This window comes from Notothenia rossii (genome assembly GCF_949606895.1).
Source record: "Notothenia rossii genome assembly, chromosome: 1".
NCBI classification, from domain to species: Eukaryota; Metazoa; Chordata; class Actinopteri; order Perciformes; family Nototheniidae; genus Notothenia; species Notothenia rossii.
Genome location: NC_136912.1, coordinates 68,446,778 through 68,466,488, shown reverse-complemented (window position 1 = coordinate 68,466,488; position 19,711 = coordinate 68,446,778). Strand labels below are relative to the sequence as shown.

At 38.9% G+C, this 19,711-nt stretch overlaps 2 protein-coding genes and 1 long non-coding RNA gene across 6 annotated transcripts in view; 2 read left to right on the top strand and 1 right to left on the bottom strand.

Moving 5' to 3' along the window:
* The first annotated feature begins 1,668 nt into the window (after nt 1-1,668).
* Nucleotides 1,669-4,579, top strand: LOC307017791. Its single transcript, XR_013802255.1, has 5 exons — nt 1,669-1,899; nt 2,321-2,416; nt 2,547-2,693; nt 2,812-2,931; nt 3,530-4,579. It is a non-coding gene; the product is annotated as an uncharacterized lncRNA (long non-coding RNA).
* Nucleotides 4,580-5,192: 613 nt separating this feature from the next.
* On the bottom strand, nt 5,193-8,912 carry LOC307017778 (interferon-induced protein with tetratricopeptide repeats 5-like). Of its 2 annotated transcripts, none has more exons than XM_079647552.1 (2): nt 8,873-8,912; nt 5,193-7,305 (listed from the first exon to the last, which is right to left on the bottom strand). In XM_079647552.1, the coding sequence occupies exons 1-2, from the start codon at nt 8,878-8,880 to the stop codon at nt 5,997-5,999; spliced, it is 1,317 nt and encodes a 438-aa protein (XP_079503678.1). In that variant the 5' UTR covers nt 8,881-8,912; the 3' UTR covers nt 5,193-5,996. The 2 variants fall into 2 exon arrangements, 1 of the variants encoding a protein (XP_079503678.1); XR_013802249.1 differs by lacking the exon at nt 8,873-8,912 and adding an exon at nt 7,884-8,557 and having other exon boundaries at nt 7,171-7,305.
* A 1,287-nt stretch (nt 8,913-10,199) lies between these two features.
* pomgnt1 (protein O-linked mannose N-acetylglucosaminyltransferase 1 (beta 1,2-)) overlaps nt 10,200-19,711 on the top strand; it is a 35,297-nt gene continuing 25,785 nt past the window's right edge. For 2 of the 3 annotated variants that reach the window (XR_013806983.1, XM_079673617.1), the window contains exons 1-3: nt 10,237-10,376; nt 10,564-10,796; nt 17,864-17,966. Coding sequence is in view for 2 of the 3 variants with exons in the window: in XM_079673617.1 (XP_079529743.1) it covers nt 10,677-10,796; nt 17,864-17,966 (223 nt within the window). In the remaining variant the exon portion in view is untranslated. Of the gene's footprint in view, nt 10,377-10,563; nt 10,797-17,863; nt 17,967-19,711 lie in introns of all 3 variants that reach the window. The other variant, XM_079673618.1, reaches the window with a different exon arrangement.

The following is a 19,711-nucleotide window of genomic DNA, read 5'->3' as shown; positions in this document are numbered from 1 at the left end:
GGCACGGACACTCACCATACCAGAGACAGTACTGAATGTATACTCACTAGTAAACACAGGAAAGGAGTTGTCATCAAGTGGTAAAAGCTGCGGCAAATATTTACTGAGAATTAGGATGTGGTTTATCTGCTACCTGTTCTTCCTTTAAGAAAGACTGAGAGTTCCTCTTTTTAGACTTTTAAATTGGGGGTGACAGTCGCTACAATTAAACTGCTTGAAGAATAGAGCCACTTTTTACTTAGAACCTAAATAAACTTTGGCTGTGTAGAATGTTTTGCACCTTATACAATATATGGCCTATGGTGGTGTATGGCATTGGTTGAAGTTTCAGACATACACATAAAACTTGTACACTCATCTTTGAATTAATTTTTTCTTTTAAGTAGACCCTGATACTGTATATTTATTTCCTTTCTGAAATACGTATATTCATTTTATTTTATAAACGCACTGCTTTGTTTTTGCAGTCCACACAGGCTCCATTATGTCAACTATTTTGAATTCATGCAAAAGTATGAGGAACTTCATATGAGACACAGTCAAATATGCTCCTGGGAACTCAGTTGATGTTAGGGACTCGCACACGATTTTGCTGTCAAAGACCAACGTTAAAAGTGCATTGTGAAAGACATGCTAGATTCAGGTTAAAAACATTCCCAAAAATAATTTACATTATTAACAGAATGTGAAAAGGAATCAGTGTTTGTTGTTAGGTCAAATATATTTATATTTTATGTTGTAGTTATATCTACTGAAATTAGCATGTTTAATCACTAGTTGCGGCCCTTTGACGCGGCAAGGGACTGCCGTGGGGCCGTGACAAAGTTTGTTTTGTTTCTGTGACTTTGGATTTAGTCAAAAAAACTAAACCAAGATACCTTTCCACGGAGTATACAGCCCTCGATTAACATTAATGCCACAGTAATTTCACTTAGAGTAGTAATCTAAAGCTAAGTAAAGTCACTATGGCTTGTCAAATTATCCAACCGGACACACCATAGACATTAGCCAGCAACATTAAAGGGGCGCTATTGTGCTAATTCTCAGGTTCACATTTCATTTTTCTTTGTGCCTCTACTTTGACATGTTTACATGTTTTTATTTTCAAAAAGGTGTTTATTTTTCTCATAAACATAAAAACATATTACACAGTTCAAAACAAGCACAACCCAATAAAGCACAAAAGGACACCTAGGCTAAAAACCCTTAACAAAACAATGCAGAAAAGCTTGTGTGATTCTCTTTATTTTAAAATGATATTGTTGGGAAAACGTTTTTTCAGTGCTCAATCTGCTCATCAAATAGAGAAGTTATCCCCCTTTTTCAAATCTTACTTTTAAAAGGGGAAAATAGATATTGGTATATTGAGGTAGATATGGTATTTAGTTAAGACCTGTCCCATTGCTGAGCTCCACTAAGTGACAACTGTGTCTTTCCAGCTTTCTTTTGTCACTCAGACTAAGATGCTCGAATGCCTTTTGACAAATATACAAGATGTTCAACTGTTGACTATAATTAGACAAATAACTGTCAGTGAGAGACGCCCCGGTGAGAGCGTGTTGTGTTTGGTTTTCTCTGTGCCCTAACACATTGTAAAACACACGTATGGAGTTCACCGTTACCCAAACAGACTCACATAAAAAGGAAGTAGAGAAGGGGAAACTGACCAATGCAAATTATTCAAAAAAATATACAAGTTGTTTTTCCCTACTTTCAAATTCAAAGTAATGCATACAGTTCCTGTTCCTTCTTCTTGTGCAAGGTGGAGTATCCTCCTCTTTTTAAACACAGGTTTGTATACAAGATGTGATTCCACTGTCAAAAGAGCATTGCAACATTTTCACATCACGATGAAGCTGATTCTGTCCCTCACTGTCATCTGGATGCTCTCCAGCTCAGGTAACTCACTCTTTAACTGAGTTTATTCAGGTATTTTTTAAAGATACAAAACGCTATATGGAATGAAGTTCTGAATTTAATAAAAAATATTTGAGGGAAATAACTTTATGTAAACATGACCATGAGGCTAACTTTACCAATCACAAAAATGCCTTTAATCCAGATAGCATGTCAGTGACCTATAGGTAAAGTCAGAAGTAAATATTTAAATATGGAACTGTTAGTGAGGCTGATGGAGAACAGGACAGTACAGGAGTGACCATAGACTTTAGTAAAACTGCAGCTATATAAATTAACGAGTTACCTTTAAATACCAGTAAGTAAGTTCAGGTATTTAAAATAGTAAATCATGGATTTTATGGTAAAATATGTTTATTGTTCAGCTTCCCTTCATCATTTGATTGAATATTCTCTGGTGCAGCTGGAGCTCTTATGTGTAAAAATGATACTGCAACCAGTGTGACCTGTAAATCCAATGAACAGTGTGCAACAGCTATGGTTAATGCTAATATACAAGGTAAGTGTACAAATATTTAAAAGAAATGTGTTGTTTCCTCATGTCAGTGTTTTTTTTAAACAATATTTCATAATAAAGATTTTTTCACATTTGTTTTTTACAATTTACTAATTGCAAATATATTGAACAGGCCTGTCAGGACAAAAAAAATCATGTGTGTCATCCTCCGTCTGCGAACCCAACAATCAGACATTTTCATTCAAATCTGGTCAAGCTCAACTCACTGCATTTGTTCACTGCTGCAAGACAGATAACTGCAACAGTGTTAATGTGAATGGTAAGTGAAAATAAATAATACAATTAAGGAAAGGAAGTGCCATTTATATATCAGAATACATACAAAAATTACTGGTTTTGGCCTTTTTTGACGTGTCTCCTCTCCTGTTCTGTTTCAGCCACTATAAATAACACAGAAAACAATCTGATGTGTTATATGTGTGATGGTGATCAAAGTACTGTCTGTAACAAAACAGTAGTGTGTAAGGGAAACGAGGACCGCTGCGTTAAAGGGACTGGTGAGCTCTCATTCTGCATATTCAGCAAATTCCTTAGCATTTGTAACACCAGTGGTGGAAGAAACACTCAGAAATACTATGGGTTTAGAACACTTGAATTGAACATTTGACTTAAGTAGAAGTACAGAAGTATTACCAGCAAAGATAACTTCAAGTATCAAAAGTAAAAGTACTCAGTATGGACGATTTGCTAGTTTTTTTATAAACATTTTTTATATTGTTATTCTGTAATATCACCATCAATGTTGAGCACATTCTAGTTATTTAAAAAAGAATACTGGGTAGATTAAAAGTACAGCATTACATATAGTACAGTATGAGCGAATCATGTGGTTTTATGTGAACCAAGTAGTGGAGTAAAATGTACAATGTTTGCCTTCAAAATGTAGTGGAGTAGACATATAATGTGGCATAACATTGAAACACTAAAGAAAAGTACAAATATGTTAAAAGAGTACTTAAGAACAATACTTTAGTTAATGTACCTTGCTTCATTTCACCACTGGTTACTGCTGCCTTCAACTATTCCACCATGTGTGTGGTTTCAAAGATCTGTAAAAACTGTGGTCTACTATAACAGTGATTCTGTCATCCACAGCTCATGTTGATGGAAAGGACTCTGAGAAATTCTCTGGCTGTGCCTCTAAAAACACGTGTGGAGCTGCTTCTCAGCTGGGCTTCCTGACTGGCGCTCGGAAATTCGACAATGGACCACACTGCTGTGACACCAAGCTCTGTAATTCAGCCTGGACTGTCAAACTGAGTGTTGTTCCCTTTTGGGTCGGACTCCTTCTGTTTGTTGCCCTTTAGAGCAAAAAGCAGCTGATAAAAATATCACAACGTACCAATTATTATTGATATTTGTTAGTGATGTGTTTATTATTATTTATCAAAGAAAATTAATAATATTAGTCAATATAATATCTCCTTTTGATCAGTGATGGTACAGTCATACACATTCTAACCAATAATGTCTACTTCCAAAGTTTTTACACAGATTGAAATGATAAAATTACTGATTATTGATTGAAATACTCAAATGAATACAGAACCTGCCGATTACAAAAAACAAATCCAAATAAATATACAAAGTCAAATTCTTGTATTGTACTTGTAAGCAATTTCCTTTCTATCGTGGCCACAATTATTCATCATAAGGGTATTATTGTAATAGCCAAAGACATTTCGAAAAACAAATGATACCAAACCAATGATATGTCAAATTAATATTTAACTATGTTTCTTGTTCTGCTTTTTTTGCAAATGAATTAGGGAGATGGAGAAAGAATATGTATGTATAAGCGATGATTTAATAGGAGCTTTCATTATTTACCAGATATAATCACATGTGTATTTTGGACATATCAACATTCTTTTAAATTCACATTTGTGTTACATGATGAGTAAGTTGAAAATGTACTCTTCTTTTTGTGCTGGTTTCCACTTTCTGGATGTGAATGTGTATATATCCATAAAGTGTAAGTGTAAAAGTGTAAAATCATGTTAAATCCACACCATGAATCGGCTGTTTAGATATAGAAATTATCGATTTAACTTTCTTGTTATTTGTGTGCAGTTATCTCTGGCATATATATGAATACCTGCTGTAATAAGTACTCACCATAATAAAGCTTCAACTACAAGCTTCTATCTTTGTTGCTAAGAGAAATCCTCAGACCACAATCGCATACTGTGCTAGAAAAAGGTAACAATGACTTTAAAGCTTTGTTGAGCTGCTGTGCTGGTGATAACACTCTGTTGGTTTATTGCTAGCAATCCCTTTAACATCCTAAATAATCATTTGATTAACTGTTAATAAGAAATACTGATTGGTGTAGTTTTGGGATCCCTGGAAAAGTAAAATATTCTTAAGTTATCTCATCAGGTAGTCCTACCACATCTAGTAGCACACATAATTCCCCACTGAGCTCTATGGCTTTAGCATTGAGCTATACGGATCTACCAATGTAACCATACGGCTACATTCGATTAGTATATATTATATGTGATAAGAATAAAATAAAATATTTATATTATAAACTTTAATCACATTCTTTTTTTACATTTCCTGATACAGAATTGTTTTGATGTTGTGATCTTTGATATTGCACACATACCAGAACTGTATAAGCCTAATATTTTTCGATTATCTAAGCAAAGTCAGACAAGCAAAGGTGTGTTTCCATCTCAGAAATAAAAATATAAATAAAAAGACCACCTTTCGATATTTTGTTACTCATGTTAAAGCTCAAGTAAGGGGCTACTGTGCATATCAACTTTAATATATGTTCAAAACTTGCAGACATTTCCAATATTAAAACGTTAGAATGCTTTGAAATGGTTAACAGGGTTAACGACAGTATTTTGGCCCAGCTCCAGCTAGGAGAAAGTCTGAAGGATGGAAATTTGTAATCAGCTGTAGGAAGGAATAATGTTATAATTTAGTCCAGGAAGCCATGGGTTTCGGCTCATTTTGACTGCGGTATGGAAATCAACATGTTCAAACAATCGAAGGTCTTTGATAGCAAAAAAGTCATTACAAAAACAAATTCAAATACATTGACCCAACAGAAGCAGTGGAAAAGTGTATCAGTCCAAGAATCCACAAGTAGACTAATAACAAGGTTGTTGTAGAAAACTAATCTAGAAAACCATGCATAGCTGTAAAGACATGAGGCAGTATGTCACATCGTAAACATTGGCATTTTTAAACCTTCCAATTCTAGCTCTTCTTATGTAAAATCACAAAAACAGGGGAAAAAAAGACAATAAGAAAATGTGCGGTTGCTCATTTCACGGTGGCTCTTTTCACGTCCACCTTTTCCCAGCCCTTGCTTTCGACATGTTTAGGTGTCTTGGGCAACATGGACGGTCCATTTACTATATCTACCTGACAAATATGGAACCAATTACCTCTCCTTTTGGTTCTCCTTCAACTCCTGTATATCTTATCTGTTGTGGAAAAGTGTTGGGGGGATCCCAAGAGAAGCTGGAAGACCTGTCCAGGCCTGGGTTATCTTGCATTTACTGCTACCACCATGAATAGGAGTCCAACTTAGAAGCTCTCAGTCTTGTATGTTTTTCAGAAACTCATCTATTTCTCTGCACATTCTGTTTCTGCCCCTTACTCTGATCTTCTCCAGAGTTCTGAGGCTGTTCTCACGATAGCAAGATTGTTGCGTTATTGCTGCTGCCCTTATGTGATATTCTATCGACTTGTAGCTCTCCTTTCGAAAGCGGTGTACATATTGTGCGTAGTTGTTGTAAAGCATCTGTGCCCCTTCTGCATCTAAGTCACTTCCCAGCAGTTCCTCGTATATCTCATCAGCTTTTCCTTGGTCATTGGACTCGGCATAGATGTTTGCAAGAGATATTTTCCTTGTAAGTGAAGAAAAAGGGTAAAGAGTGATCACTTCTTTATGGAGACTGATTGCTCGATCGATCATACCGTTCTCCAAGGGATTGTCCCTGTGCAGAAAGATCTTCTTCTTGTAGCAGATTGCAGCACATCTCTTGAGGTAACGCTCATGTGGATGTCTTTCCAGAACCTCCTCTGCCAAGTCAATGGCCTCATCCATGGATACATAGATTCTGTACAGCCTTAGTAACGGTTTTAAACCACTGTAGCTGCTGATGGGCTTTCTTAAAACTCTTCTAGCCAACTCCCGTGCTTCAGTTTCCATTTTTTTCCCTCTCTTGGCACATGCCTCAAAGTACAGCGCAGTGAGGTACAAATTATCTGGATCATGTTTCTTGGCGATATTCAATTTATCAAAGATATCAGCCCCCATGTTTTTCTCTCTGTGCCTAAGAGCATTCTCCAACCCTATGACGTTGCTGGTGTGCCACTCCACCATGTCCGGCTGCATCCTGATGGCTCTCTGGAAGTTATCCGCAGCAAGCAGCATTTTGTCTGCGCTGAACTTCATCAGGGTCCAGGCTTTTTCAGCACAGATCTCTGGATGGAGCTCCTCCTGGGATGGAGATGGATATTCATTCATCAGGAACTTCACTTTAGACAGGTGAGCCTCACTCTCTGCTTGTTCTCCCTCATGGTAGTGCAGCCAAGCCAGGTTCCCGTGGTTCACCACCAACCAAGGACCCTCATCTGAGACAGTGTTTTTAATCTGACGGAAGGCCTCTGCAGCCCTGCTGAAGAAACGGTAGGCGTCATCGCTGAAGCCCAGCTGGTAGTGGATGAACCCCTGCAGGTTGTAAATGTGACCCAGCCAGCTGTATCCCTCCTCTGTGCCGATGTCCTCTAGCTTGTCCCTGAGACAGAAAAGCTTGGAACTGCTCGGGTCCAGATCCCAGGTGAAGTGGCACTGCAGGGCCTCCAGTTGGGCCTCCAGTCCTGTTTGACTCTGAGCAGCACTGGAAGAGATACAAAATAAAAAGTGTCTGAGCTCTTGTGCTGTACAGTAATATTAAGTGCTCTGTGTGCTGCATTCGGAATGTAAGCATGATCACAGTTATTATCATAATCTGAAAGAATGAAGGAAGATGAAACATTTAATCAACAGGAAGGAAGGAGTGTCCGAGGGAATAATATGGCGCATTTCCACTACATGGCCTCGCTCGGTATGGCTAGGCCTCGTTAGGACTGGCTCACTTTATGGCGCATTTCCATTACAGTTTAGGAACTGGGGTAGTATCTATAGTAACACAGTGTAGGCGGAGCCGTGACGTCATCTTCAATGAGAGCCCCAGAAAAACAACACAGCCGTTAGCTGTTAGCACTCAGAGCTCACAGCTCCTCATTAACTTCAGTAACTAGACAAAAGTTAAACAAGTACAAACCACAGACTGTCTGTGTCATGGCGAATACAGTCGCTGGTTTATTTATGTCTGTATAGGCCGTTGTTGTGAGTGTGGACGGTCAGAGCATTTACAACGTGAGCTTAGCCAATCTCCATTTAGACAACATGCATTTTAAAAGGTTTTTCGCCTACCGTCTTGTGAATTAGGACCCTCTAGCCGGTACTAGGCCAATTGGAAACGCAACCAAAAACGGGCCCCGCACGACTTGGCACGCTTAGAGCGAGCTCCGCGCTGCAGTGGAAACGCGCCAATAGTGTACTCAGTAGAGTGCAGATCCCGGTGTTTCTTCAACGACCACTGCTGTTTTGTTTGTTTGATTGATTGAATGAAAACAACAGAAAAGAAGGACCGAAAGACAGCAGAAAAGTAAATAATAAATTAAATGAGTGGAGAGTGATGAAGGAAAGCAAAGTTGTGAACATAAGAAGATTGACATGGAAATAAAGTTAAAAAAAAAGACAAGTTTCAATGGTAGAGAGGAAGTAAAAAGGAGAGAGGAAAAGTAGGGAAAGAAAAAGACAAACAAAAAAGGGAAAAATAAATAAGAAAGACAAGTTAACAACGGAAGGAAACCATAAATAGCAAAGAATGGATAAAACCAAGAAGGATATTATAGAAGGAAAAGAAATGACAGCACAGTAGAGAAATTGATGTAGGGAAATACATAATAAGAGGTGTAAAACTAAATAAAGAAAATTACAAAATAAACTTTAAACAAGCAAATACTAAACACAGAATAAGATTTGAACATTTTGTAACATATGATATAATGTATAGTATATGATAAGGTATAGTATATGGTGAAAGGTAGAAATATTATACAGCATTATATCAAGTAATCAGCAATATAGTATAGGATATACAACAGAGTATCAAATACATATATATTAGACGGCAGTATCAGTGTTATAATTAATTATATTATATAACCTAATAAAAATATGTAAAACACATAACTATAAAACTGAATAAATCAACGTTTTTGTATAGACAGGTATCTAAAATCTCGAGCCGAGAGACAATGGAGGACTAAATCAGATCAGTGACTATGGATCCAAAATGTTATACATATTCAAATTGTGACTGACTTCAGAAATAACATACAAAGTCAGAAGCTCACCTCATCATCCAGCTGCAGTCTGCTTAATCTTAGAAGTCTATTCCTGCTCTTTACACTTTGTACACTGCTGCTTTGGGTGCGGCACCATAAAATCAGTAATGTTCAACTTATGTGTGAACCTAATGCACAAGTGTTGCAAAAGACGTACTTTTTCCAGGCACACTTTTCATGACTGAACAGATTTGTATGGAGCTCAGATCTATTTTTCCTTGAAATTCAAGTTTTGGCTTTTAAGGCAAGAACAACATCGATTTTTTAAATCACGTCTCAAAACACATCTTTTCACACTTGCATATCCACCTTGATCACATCACACGTCCTCAACTTCATATAACAACTTCAAGTCCCAGTTATTCCACATCATTTTCCAAATTAATCCAGAGGGACATTTACAGAAAAATGGAAGGCAGCCAGGTGATTCTGTGTGTTTCATTCTGCAAAAATGTGATCCTGAAGCTCCTGGCAAACACAACATTTTCCCAGTACAATGTAAACTCTGGCAAATATGATCAATCACAGATATTCAAAGGCTAACCGTTTTGTTGCAAGAAACATGCCAAACAAGTGTATAACGGTTTGTGAATACTCATTGGTTGGAAGTTGGTGGCTTTTTTTATTATTATATTTTTCTGCATGTATTGATTGGCAGACAGTGTAATATTTAGATATCATTTTAAAAGACTTGTCTTTAACCTTTACCAATAAGGTTACTAAAGTGTAACTTTCTTTATTTGTAGGCATGCATGGTTCTTAGATGTACCTTTCAAAAAGAAGATTTTGACATCATGAACTCAATTTGCACTACTTTCTTATTTATGGCCATCAAACATTGGATTATGATTCAAGCTGATCTTGAAACCTCAGATTTTCACATTTGTTCCCATAATGCAAAAAGAAAATGGATATAGGGCAACCAGCCTAGCCAACATTAATTTTACTTTAATTTGAGATGTTCATTTACATGAATTGCAAAATTATATTTATATTGACACATGTATTAGTATTTATATTTTATATATCTGTATTTTGATCTATTTTAATTGTTAGTGTGATAGGTACTTGGACATGTTTTAATGTTGTTGATTGTATACAGTATGTGTACCTGCCCAGGGACTACAGATGGAAATGAGCTACAATCTGGCATGTAGCAACTCTTCTCTTTTTGAGATGAATGTATTTTTATGCATGGTCATTGTTCAATAAAGATATATAAAACAACAATGATAATACATTACATGATGAGAGTCACGAAATGGATATATAAAAATAAACTGAATCGTCACTGAGGTTAAAACAAGGGTTTCCTGCTGAGGGCAGTGATGATCACAGCTGTTTTTAAAGGCGAAGAAGAAGAAGAAGCGCGGTGACGTAGGTGCTCTGCGACACAAACACCGTTATTTTTAATACATCCCTGTTAGCATGTAGCAGCTGTACAAGCGACTTTTCTGAATTGTTTTACTGTCTACGATATTTAAACGATAATGAGAGATTTACCGACGACCCAGTGAGTGGTACCTATTTTATTTCTGCAGAGGGCAGACGTTTAGAGAGTCTCATACTTAGCTAATATACTAAAAGTGCCTAGTTACTCTACTTGTGTAGAAATATTCAGCTATAGCTACCGTTAGCTATATTTGGTGATGAGCTAACTTAACTTCTGACCCCTGGGGTGCTTTACTCGTGTGTTTCAGATGATGATGTGACACCCAGCCTCGTCTTAGTCGGTGGTGTTGTGGAGCAGTGCATGCCCCGGCCGCAGGAGGTGGAGCAGGGCAGGTGGAGGTTCTGAGCTCTGTTGTCCGGGATGGACGCCTGGACCCCCAATCCCCGAGCCAAGCCTTTCATCCCACGCCAGCAAAGAAGCTTGTACCTCACCTGGAAATACAAGCTGACCAACAAGAGGGCGGTTCGTCGGTTCTGTCAGGTAAGTTAGAAACAACTGTCTGTCCACATGGAGGTGTGTCAAAGATGGTCTTGGTTTGTGTTGCAGGCAGCCTTGAACAAAATGTGCACTCTTTGATGCAAACACATTAAATACCTAAATACTGGTGTTAGGTTTACAAAAAACAGAGGTGGGAGAAGTACTCCTTTCGTGTACTTAAGTAAAAGTAGAAATACCAAAGTGTAGGGAAGGGATACTCTGTTACAAGTAAAAGTCCTGCATTGCAAATGCAAAAGTAAAGGTAGAAAAGTATGAGCAACAAAACATACTTTAAGTACCAAAAGTACTCATTATGCAGATTGGCACATTCCAAAATAATATTTGTTATATGTTTTGATTATAATTATTGATGAATTAATAGGTTTATTAAAGCTGGGATAGGTGGAGCTACTTTGAATTAATTTGCATACTGCAGGGAAGCTTGTAGATTTGACTCCTGGTGTAACTCAAGTCTTACAATTGTACTTGATTACAGTAATTGAGTACATTTACGTAGTTGCTTTACAAGGATGAAAACAACTCAAATAGGGTAGTTATGCTTCTTCACCAAAATGCACTTGCTTACTCTTTTAATGGCTCAACTGTGTCTATAATGTTTGAATTTCCAAGTTCCTTTTGTCATTTATTCAGCTGGCAATGACAGTCTTACATGTCATGCTCTCACAACAATGCACCCCTTACATTTGCATGATTATATACAAATATATCATGAAAGTTAAAAATCAGAATCAGATACATAGGATAGTGAGGTAGTTATAATTCAGAGATGGAGTACTCGAGTCCTGGATTCGGACTCGAGTGCCGATTTTCGGGACTCGTGACTCGACTCGGACTCGCGCACTGATTGACGCGACTCAGAATCGTGAATTCTCGCGTACACTGACTTGGACTCGGACTCGTGAATTCCCCCCCCCACGATGACTCGGACTCGACTTGTACATTGACGCTCTGACTTGGACTTGGACTCGGGCTCGAGCAAGTTTTCTCTGGAGTCTGATGTCCCCTATCCTGGCATGTGCACCTGTGAGGCGAGTTCGCGGACTGGGCTCCGCTATTCCAGTCTAGAGACACACCCCGCATCGTACTGTATGCTTTCACACATTCTGCTTCCACATTGGAGGCTCCGTAACACATTACTCTAAGAATCGAGTTCAGACATGCTGTCTTGCACACTATCATCAGAGTAACGTGATCTAATCAATAAATAAAGATTCAGCCATAACACAAAAGCACATGGCTACTTAACATGCAGAATGACGTCATTTTGCATTCTAAGTAGCCATGTGCTTTCTGGGGCTAAATCTTTATTAGTAAACCGATTTAAGTGGTAAAAGTTCCTTCAAAATAAGAGTCCCGATCTTATTACTATCAAAATAAAAGTTCAAAACAAAAACTTTAACATAGGAAAATATTGGCATACAAATATAATCACTTCTCTAAAAGGTAACTCATTTTAAATAAAGTTAGACATTTACAATAATAACAAATATATTAATAATAATGCTGTCAACATTATCGCGTTAACGGCGGTAATTCATTTTTTGAATTCATTGGGTTAAAATATTTAACGCATGCGCAGAATTGCCCGCCCCATACATCCCACCAGTGGCAGCGCCAGGGTATGGCTGGGGTAGGCTACAGCCATACCAAGAAAAATGATGTTAAAGTAAGCAAAATAAAGTCCGCCAACTCGCACGGATTAAATTGCACAGACAGCAGTTAGTAGGATTGATTTCAGTAGCCACTTGTCTGGAAATACCGAAGACTAGAAACGGTTTTTAAAACTTTTGTCACGTAGTGATCGTCTTCTCAATAGAACATCTTTGATAATGTCTTCTGGCCAATCAGAATCAAGATAACAGCGTGGTGTTGTTGCAAGAAGTCCCGACGGAGAATACTTTTGCTGTAGTACATCTCTATACAGTATACATCGATACAACATTACGTGTTGATAGAAATCAACACGTAATGAAATAAGACCCCACGGTTTGATGATTGATAGGTGTGTGGGCTGTTTTTCATTTTGACACACAGAACAATGTTATAATAAACATACATACTAGGGATGGGAACGATTAATCGAATATTCGAAATGATTCATGTATTCCAATATGAGTTATGAATATTTTTATTACCTTTTTTTTTGTTTTTTGGGAGTGATCCCTTAGTTGATTACATGTTATCAAATTGAATAATTCAATGTATATACAGTGGGGCAAAAAAGTATTTAGTCAGCCACCAATTGTGCAAGTTCTCCCACTTAAAAAGATGAGAGAGGCCTGTAATCCTAGGTATACCTCAACTATGAGAGACAAAATGAGAAAAAAAAGTCCTGAAAATCACGGTCTGATTTTTAAAGAATTTATTTGCAAATTATGGTGGAAAATAAGTATTTGGTCACCTACAAACAAACAAGATTTCTGGCTCTCACAGACCTGTAACTTCTTCTTTAAGAGCCTCCTCTGTCTTCCACTTGTTAACTGTATTAATGGCACCTGTTTGAACTCGTTATCAGTATAAAAGACACCTGTCCACAACCTCAAACAGTCACACTCCAAACTCCACTATGGCCAAGACCAAAGAGCTGTCAAAGGACACCAGAAACAAAATTGTTGACCTGCACCAGGCTGGGAAGACTGAATCTGCAATAGGTAAGCAGCTTGGTGTGAAGAAATCAACTGTGGGAGCAATTATTAGAAAATGGAAGACATACAAGACCAATGATAATCTCCCTTGATCTGGGGCTCCACGCAAGATCTCACCCCGTGGGGTCAAAATGATCACAAGAACGGTGAGCAAAAATCCCAGAACCACATGGGGGGACCTAGTCAATGACCTGCAGAGAGCGGGGACCAAAGTAACAAAGGCTACAATCAGTAACACACTACGCCGCCAGGGACTCAAATCCTGCAGTGCCAGACTTGTCCCCCTGCTTAAGCCAGTACATGTCCATGCCCGTCTGAAGTTTGCTAGAGAGCATTTAGATGATCCAGAAGAGGATTGGGAGAATGTCATATGGTCAGATGAAACCAAAATAGAACTTTTTGGTAAAAACTCAACTAGACGTGTTTGGAAAAGAAAGAATGCTGAGTTGCATCCAAAGAACACCATACCTACTGTGAAACATGGGGGTGGAAACATCATGCTTTGGGGCTGTTTTTCTGCAAAGGGACCAGGACGACTGATCCGTGTAAAGGAAAGAATGAATGGGGCCAAGTATCGTGAGATTTTGAGTGACAACCTCCTTCCATCAGCAAGGGCATTGAAGATGAAACGTGGCTGGGTCTTTCAGCATGACAATGATCCCAAACACACCGCCCGGGCAACAAAGGAGTGGCTTCATAAGAAGCATTTCAAGGTCCTGGAGAGGCCTAGCCAGTCTCCAGATCTCAACCACATAGAAAATCTTTGGAGGGAGTTGAAAGTCTTTGTTGCCCAGGGACAGCCCCAAAACATCACTGCTCTAGAGGAGATCTGCATGGAGGAATGGGCCAGCAACAGTGTGTGAAAACCTTGTGAAGACTTAAAGAAAACGTTTGATCTCTGTCATTGCCAACAAAGGGTATATAACAAAGTATTGAGATGAACTTTTGTTATTGACCAAATACTTATTTTCCACCATAATTTGCAAATAAATTCTTTAAAAATCAGACAATGTGATTTTCTGGATTTTTTTTTTTTCTTTCTCATTTTGTCTCTCATAGTTGAGGTATACCTAGGAAGAAAAATTACAGGCCTCTCATCTTTTTAAGTGGGAGAACTTGCACAATTGTTGGCTGACTAAATACTTTTTTGCCCCACTGTATATACGACAGTGCCAGAGCTAAATGTGTTAGTTGACGTCTAAAGGTGTGTTTTGCTCCGCTCACCGGTCCCTCACAGCGGGCAGAGCTGCAGGTGATGGTTCGCGTCCGGTTATACTTCACTCGTGTTTATGTCGAAATCCATCAGATCTAGCTAGTTCTAGCCAATGATATGGCTGCTGCCCCTCCCTACACGCAGATCACGCAGACTTAAACCTCATCTCTTAGGCCCAAATGTGGCGCAAATGTGTTCCACAGCCATTTGCTTGGTTCCGGCGCTAACAGTTCATGAGTGTGCTCCACCACCCCCTGTCAACACTCGCGACACATGAGTGGCCAGCCTAAACAACAATAAGCGCTGCTTGGCAACCGTGTGTGGCGGCAAAGTACATACACATTTTGACTGGAGAGATTTAGTTTTGCCGGTATTCAACATATTTTACCAGTAATAGTCCGGTAATTATTTACACTCTAAGAAGAGTCCTACACAACAGACATGGCGGCAAAAAGGAGTAATGTGTGGAAATATTTCGACCAGGTTAATGAGTGCAGCGTAGAGGTCAAACAATGCGAAATCAAACTTATATATACATGCTATACCTTGCTATACCCACAACCTCCGTTCCAGCTGAGAGGGTCTTCTCTACGGCTGGGCTGATTGTGAATCCCACATGAAAGCTTTAGGCCTATAGCTGTCAAACTGTGATCACCAGTTCAATACATTTGACAAATTCGACTTGGTTTCTACACTTATTTGAACATGTATGTATTTATTTCCAAAAATTATTGAAAAAATATTGGGTAAAAAAAAAAAAAGAATGTTAAATGTTTTTGAAAATAATCTTTTACCTATATTACATATAGGATATGTACATTTCGGTTAACCGTTTTTTGGGGGGTCGAATATTCGAATATACATTTGCTTTCAAATTCCCATCCCTAATACATACTGTATGTTAAATGGATATATCCACCTTCTTTCATTTATCTTTCCATTCCCACAACAATATACATAAAGAAATGGCAAATTTTGGACATAGTTCGAATGGTGATTAATTATGATTAATACATTTTTAAGCTGTGATTAATCTGATTTAAAAATTGTAATCGTTTGACAGCCCTAATTAATAATAAGCTTTATATTTGGAAAGCACCTATTACAAGAATTGTAGCCAAACTCGCTTCACAGCAGTTCAATAGACAAATACAATTAGTATAACATGACAGGATAAAAGCAATGTAGAGGAGCAGCTACATTTCAACACATATATCCAAGAAGGTTAATACATGAAGACTTGTGACTCAGACTTGACTTGGACTCTTCTTAGGTGACTCGGACTTGGATTCGGACTCGAACACAGGTAATGATGACTCGACTCGGACACTCCTTGGGTGACTCGGATTTGGACTCGAACACAGGTAATGATGACTCGGACTCGACTCGGACACTCCTTGGGAGACTCGGACTTGGACTCGACTACGACTCTCCCTTGGTGACTCGGACTTGGACTCTACTCGGACACTCCTTGGGTGACTCGGAATTGGACTCGGACTCAAAGAGTGGTGACTCGAGAGTGACTTGGACTTGTGAATTGGTGACTTGACTACAACACTGCTAGGGATCAAATGTTATGCAATTAAAATTATACGTGTGGTGGACAGTTATTGCAAAAATTATTCAAAGTTAATAAAAGTATGTGCATAATTATACTAACCAGAGCCGGCCCTTGGCATAGGCAGTATAGAAGAATGCTAAGGGCGCATCAATCAATGGGGGGTGCCAAAAAAAAAAAAAAAGTTAGAAATTAAACAAATATTTTTATTTTTTACTTCATAACAACACAATTTCCCGATTTTGGATCAACAAAGTACATCTTATTATCTTATACTAACAGAACTACGCCTATATTACGTACAGCGCCCATAAACTATAGCGCACCCACCCCCCCCGCAAATCAAGTTGAACCGCCCAGGCCCCAGTAAAAACCAGAGGTTTATATGAAATAGTTCTTTTTTTTAAATAATGGTTTTAGTGTGCAATTATAGGTTTTAATTTGGTATTAATTAAAAATAAATTAAACTCCCCAAAAACGTAAACAGCTTTTATTAACATTGGAATTTACTGTGTAAGCGGCCGCAGGGGGAGAGCTTTAGAGAGTTCTCTCCTGAAAGACTGAGAGGCTCTGATAACCTCAGCTCAGTGAGATAAAGGCACACCTTTATATGATCATTATAGTTATAAAAAAATAAGAGAATATATTTTCATCTATTCTCTTATAGTATAAAATACTATATGACAGTAAAAGAAAGTTGTTATTAATAGAATACAGTTTAAAAGGGGAGTGATTTGTAAAATATCCATAAATAAAAATAAAATCTGCTTACAGTTCTGTTTCATATGGGTGTTGAGAGATGTATCCATAGATATCTTAATGTTGCTCTCAAAGTGCACCAGATTGATGCTTTTAACTTCAATATAAAAAAAAAAAAAATCTTCCCAGACCCCCTAAGAGGAGGTTGGGTCCACCACTTAAATCATGTTCAAATGGATAGGATACTAAATACATTTGCACACATCTTGTGTCCATATATTTCTGTTTCGGTGGTCATGCCACAACCATGCATGCGCGAGTCATAGTGAGTGTCTGCATTTGGGGGGGGGGCGCCAGCTAAAATCTTGCCTAGGGCAGCAAATTGGTCAGGGCCGGCCCTGAGACCAACTACATGCCTATAAATAGAGGAACAGTATATTAAAGTAGACAATATAAAGGTTTAAAAAAATGGATGCTCTCCTCAGGAAATGTTGCTTTATCTTTTTAAAGTAAAAGTTGTTTCGAGACCGGCTGCGAAATATGAAAAGAGAGCTTGTTGAGTGTTTTGTGCTTAATTAAAAAAACAAAGAGCAGCAACAGGGTGTACTCTTTCTCTCTCCTTGCGGAATGACCACACCTACTGGCATCTGCATCACAAAACACAAAGACAAGCAGCCAGAGCAGCAGCCAGCAAAGGGCGAGGTCACCACAGTTGTTGCAGAACTCATGCCAACTTCTCATTCATCAATATTGGTTTATCTGACATTTCTTGAGGACTTTACAAAAACTCAGTTAGAAAAAAAAATCACAACATTTGGTAATCGTTTTTCAAGAGGATATAAAGACTATGAGAGAGATGCAACAATCAGATTTTCAGCTGTGGCCCTAAGAAAGCCTTGACTAGAAAATACATGTATTTTTCCCCCTTTCACAGGCTGGTGCTGTGCTGTTTCTGCTGATCACTGTCATAGTCAACATTAAACTCATCTTGGACACCAGAAGAGTCGCCAGTGAAGATGCAGCAGCTCAAGAATATGGTGAGAATTATGTCCAGTGCTTATTCTGTTTCCATCTGTTTTTTTTTCTATTTAACACAAGCACTGGAGCCTAAAATAGTAATGTGGCACTCATTATAGTCATGAGAACACAAGTGTAAGGACAATCGGCTAATGCATGTTTATTTGATCGGTCCATCAGCTTTTCTGTCCAAAGTTTTACATACTTAAATGTCCAATTATTTAAATAGGCTCCCATTGATAGTAGACATCCATGTCCTGTACTCTATAGGCCTGTTTCTAGAAATATAGTAGCGAAGAAGACCCCGGAGCATGGTTGCCATGGTTGCCATGGTTGCCCTTCTGTTTATTCTTTGCGGTGGATGGCGTGTGCTCCTGCTGTAAATCCAGGGCCGCCCCTCCCTACAGGCCAATCACGGAGGCTGCATGGGGCCCCGCCTTGCGCAGGGGGTCCCGCCAAGAGGGCCTCAGCTGCTGTGCGCAGTTGTCCGCGCACCCCCGCTGACACGCGAGAGTGAGATTGAGAGGTGACAAGGGGAGCAGGTCTGTAACCCGACACTGTTGCAATGAATCGACATCTGACCAATCACGGCTTTGATACGGCCACTAGTGCAGGTGAAGAGATGTCGGTGAAAAGACAGTTTCAGTCCGGCGCAAGCAAGAGGGACAAAAAACAAAACTCGAAGAAACTAGAGCAGAGGTGCCCAGTACGTCGGGGGCAATGCTGGTAGATCGCGAGTCATTCATTAAAAAAATAATCCAGCTCCGTTAAAATAGACAAAACAGGTTTTGATCCCTCCTCCCTGCCACTTAATTCAGGAGTTTACTTGATTGACAGAAAAAGCGACCTATCGCTTTCCAGTCTGTTAACCCAGAATGCAAAGCGATACAAAATCAGTCCAGTGCTGGGAAAACTCAAATTTAAGTTAAATAGACAAACAAGAGACAAACAAAAAAATGAGTGCGGGACCGAGCAAAAAGCAGAAAACATACCACTTCCACCCAGAATGGGAGGAAGAATATTTTGTTGCGATGTCACATTCAAAGGTCATTTGCCCTATTTGTAAAGTAGGCGTCGCTCTGCCAAAGAAAGGTAACGTGAAGGGGCATTATCGGAGTGTTCACAATGCATATGACAGCGACTTCCCTCCGAGTAGCGAGTTGAGAAAGAGAAAGGTCATGTATTATTGCTACACAAACATTATCTTGCAGTCTTAGTGTCGCCAACTCGTTTCTAACATGCAAAAAGACAAACAAATGCGTCTATGGTCGGTGTATTTTCGATCTTTCTGATCCAGACGAGAGCTCTCTCTCCCCCGTCTGTGTGCGAGGGGGGCGGGGCAGTTTACACACACGCAGCTGCTACATGCAGCAACACACGGCGGGGATGGCGGAGAGAGGCGCTCCAAGGTGTGGTTAAATGTTACCCGTCTTGAGGTGGACAATGCTCGTTGCCAAGAGTGTTTAGCATGTAAGGGCGGTAACACGAGCAATTTGTCTAAACATTAAGCAAAAGTGCACCACATTCAGACGGAGGAATGCACCGGGTTCGACTATCTTTCTAGTAGCTCTGTGGCCCCATCCACGAGTAACGTTTCAACGTCAGGTGTTATGTATGCTAGCAGCAACACACAGAGTTAACTCAATTATTCAAACATGGGTTAATGATTAGAGGTAACTGAGTTATTTATTTTGTTAAAGTTTCAGCTATTCTGTTTACAGTTCTGTCATCAGATTATTTAATACGATTTGTTAAAACATTGTTT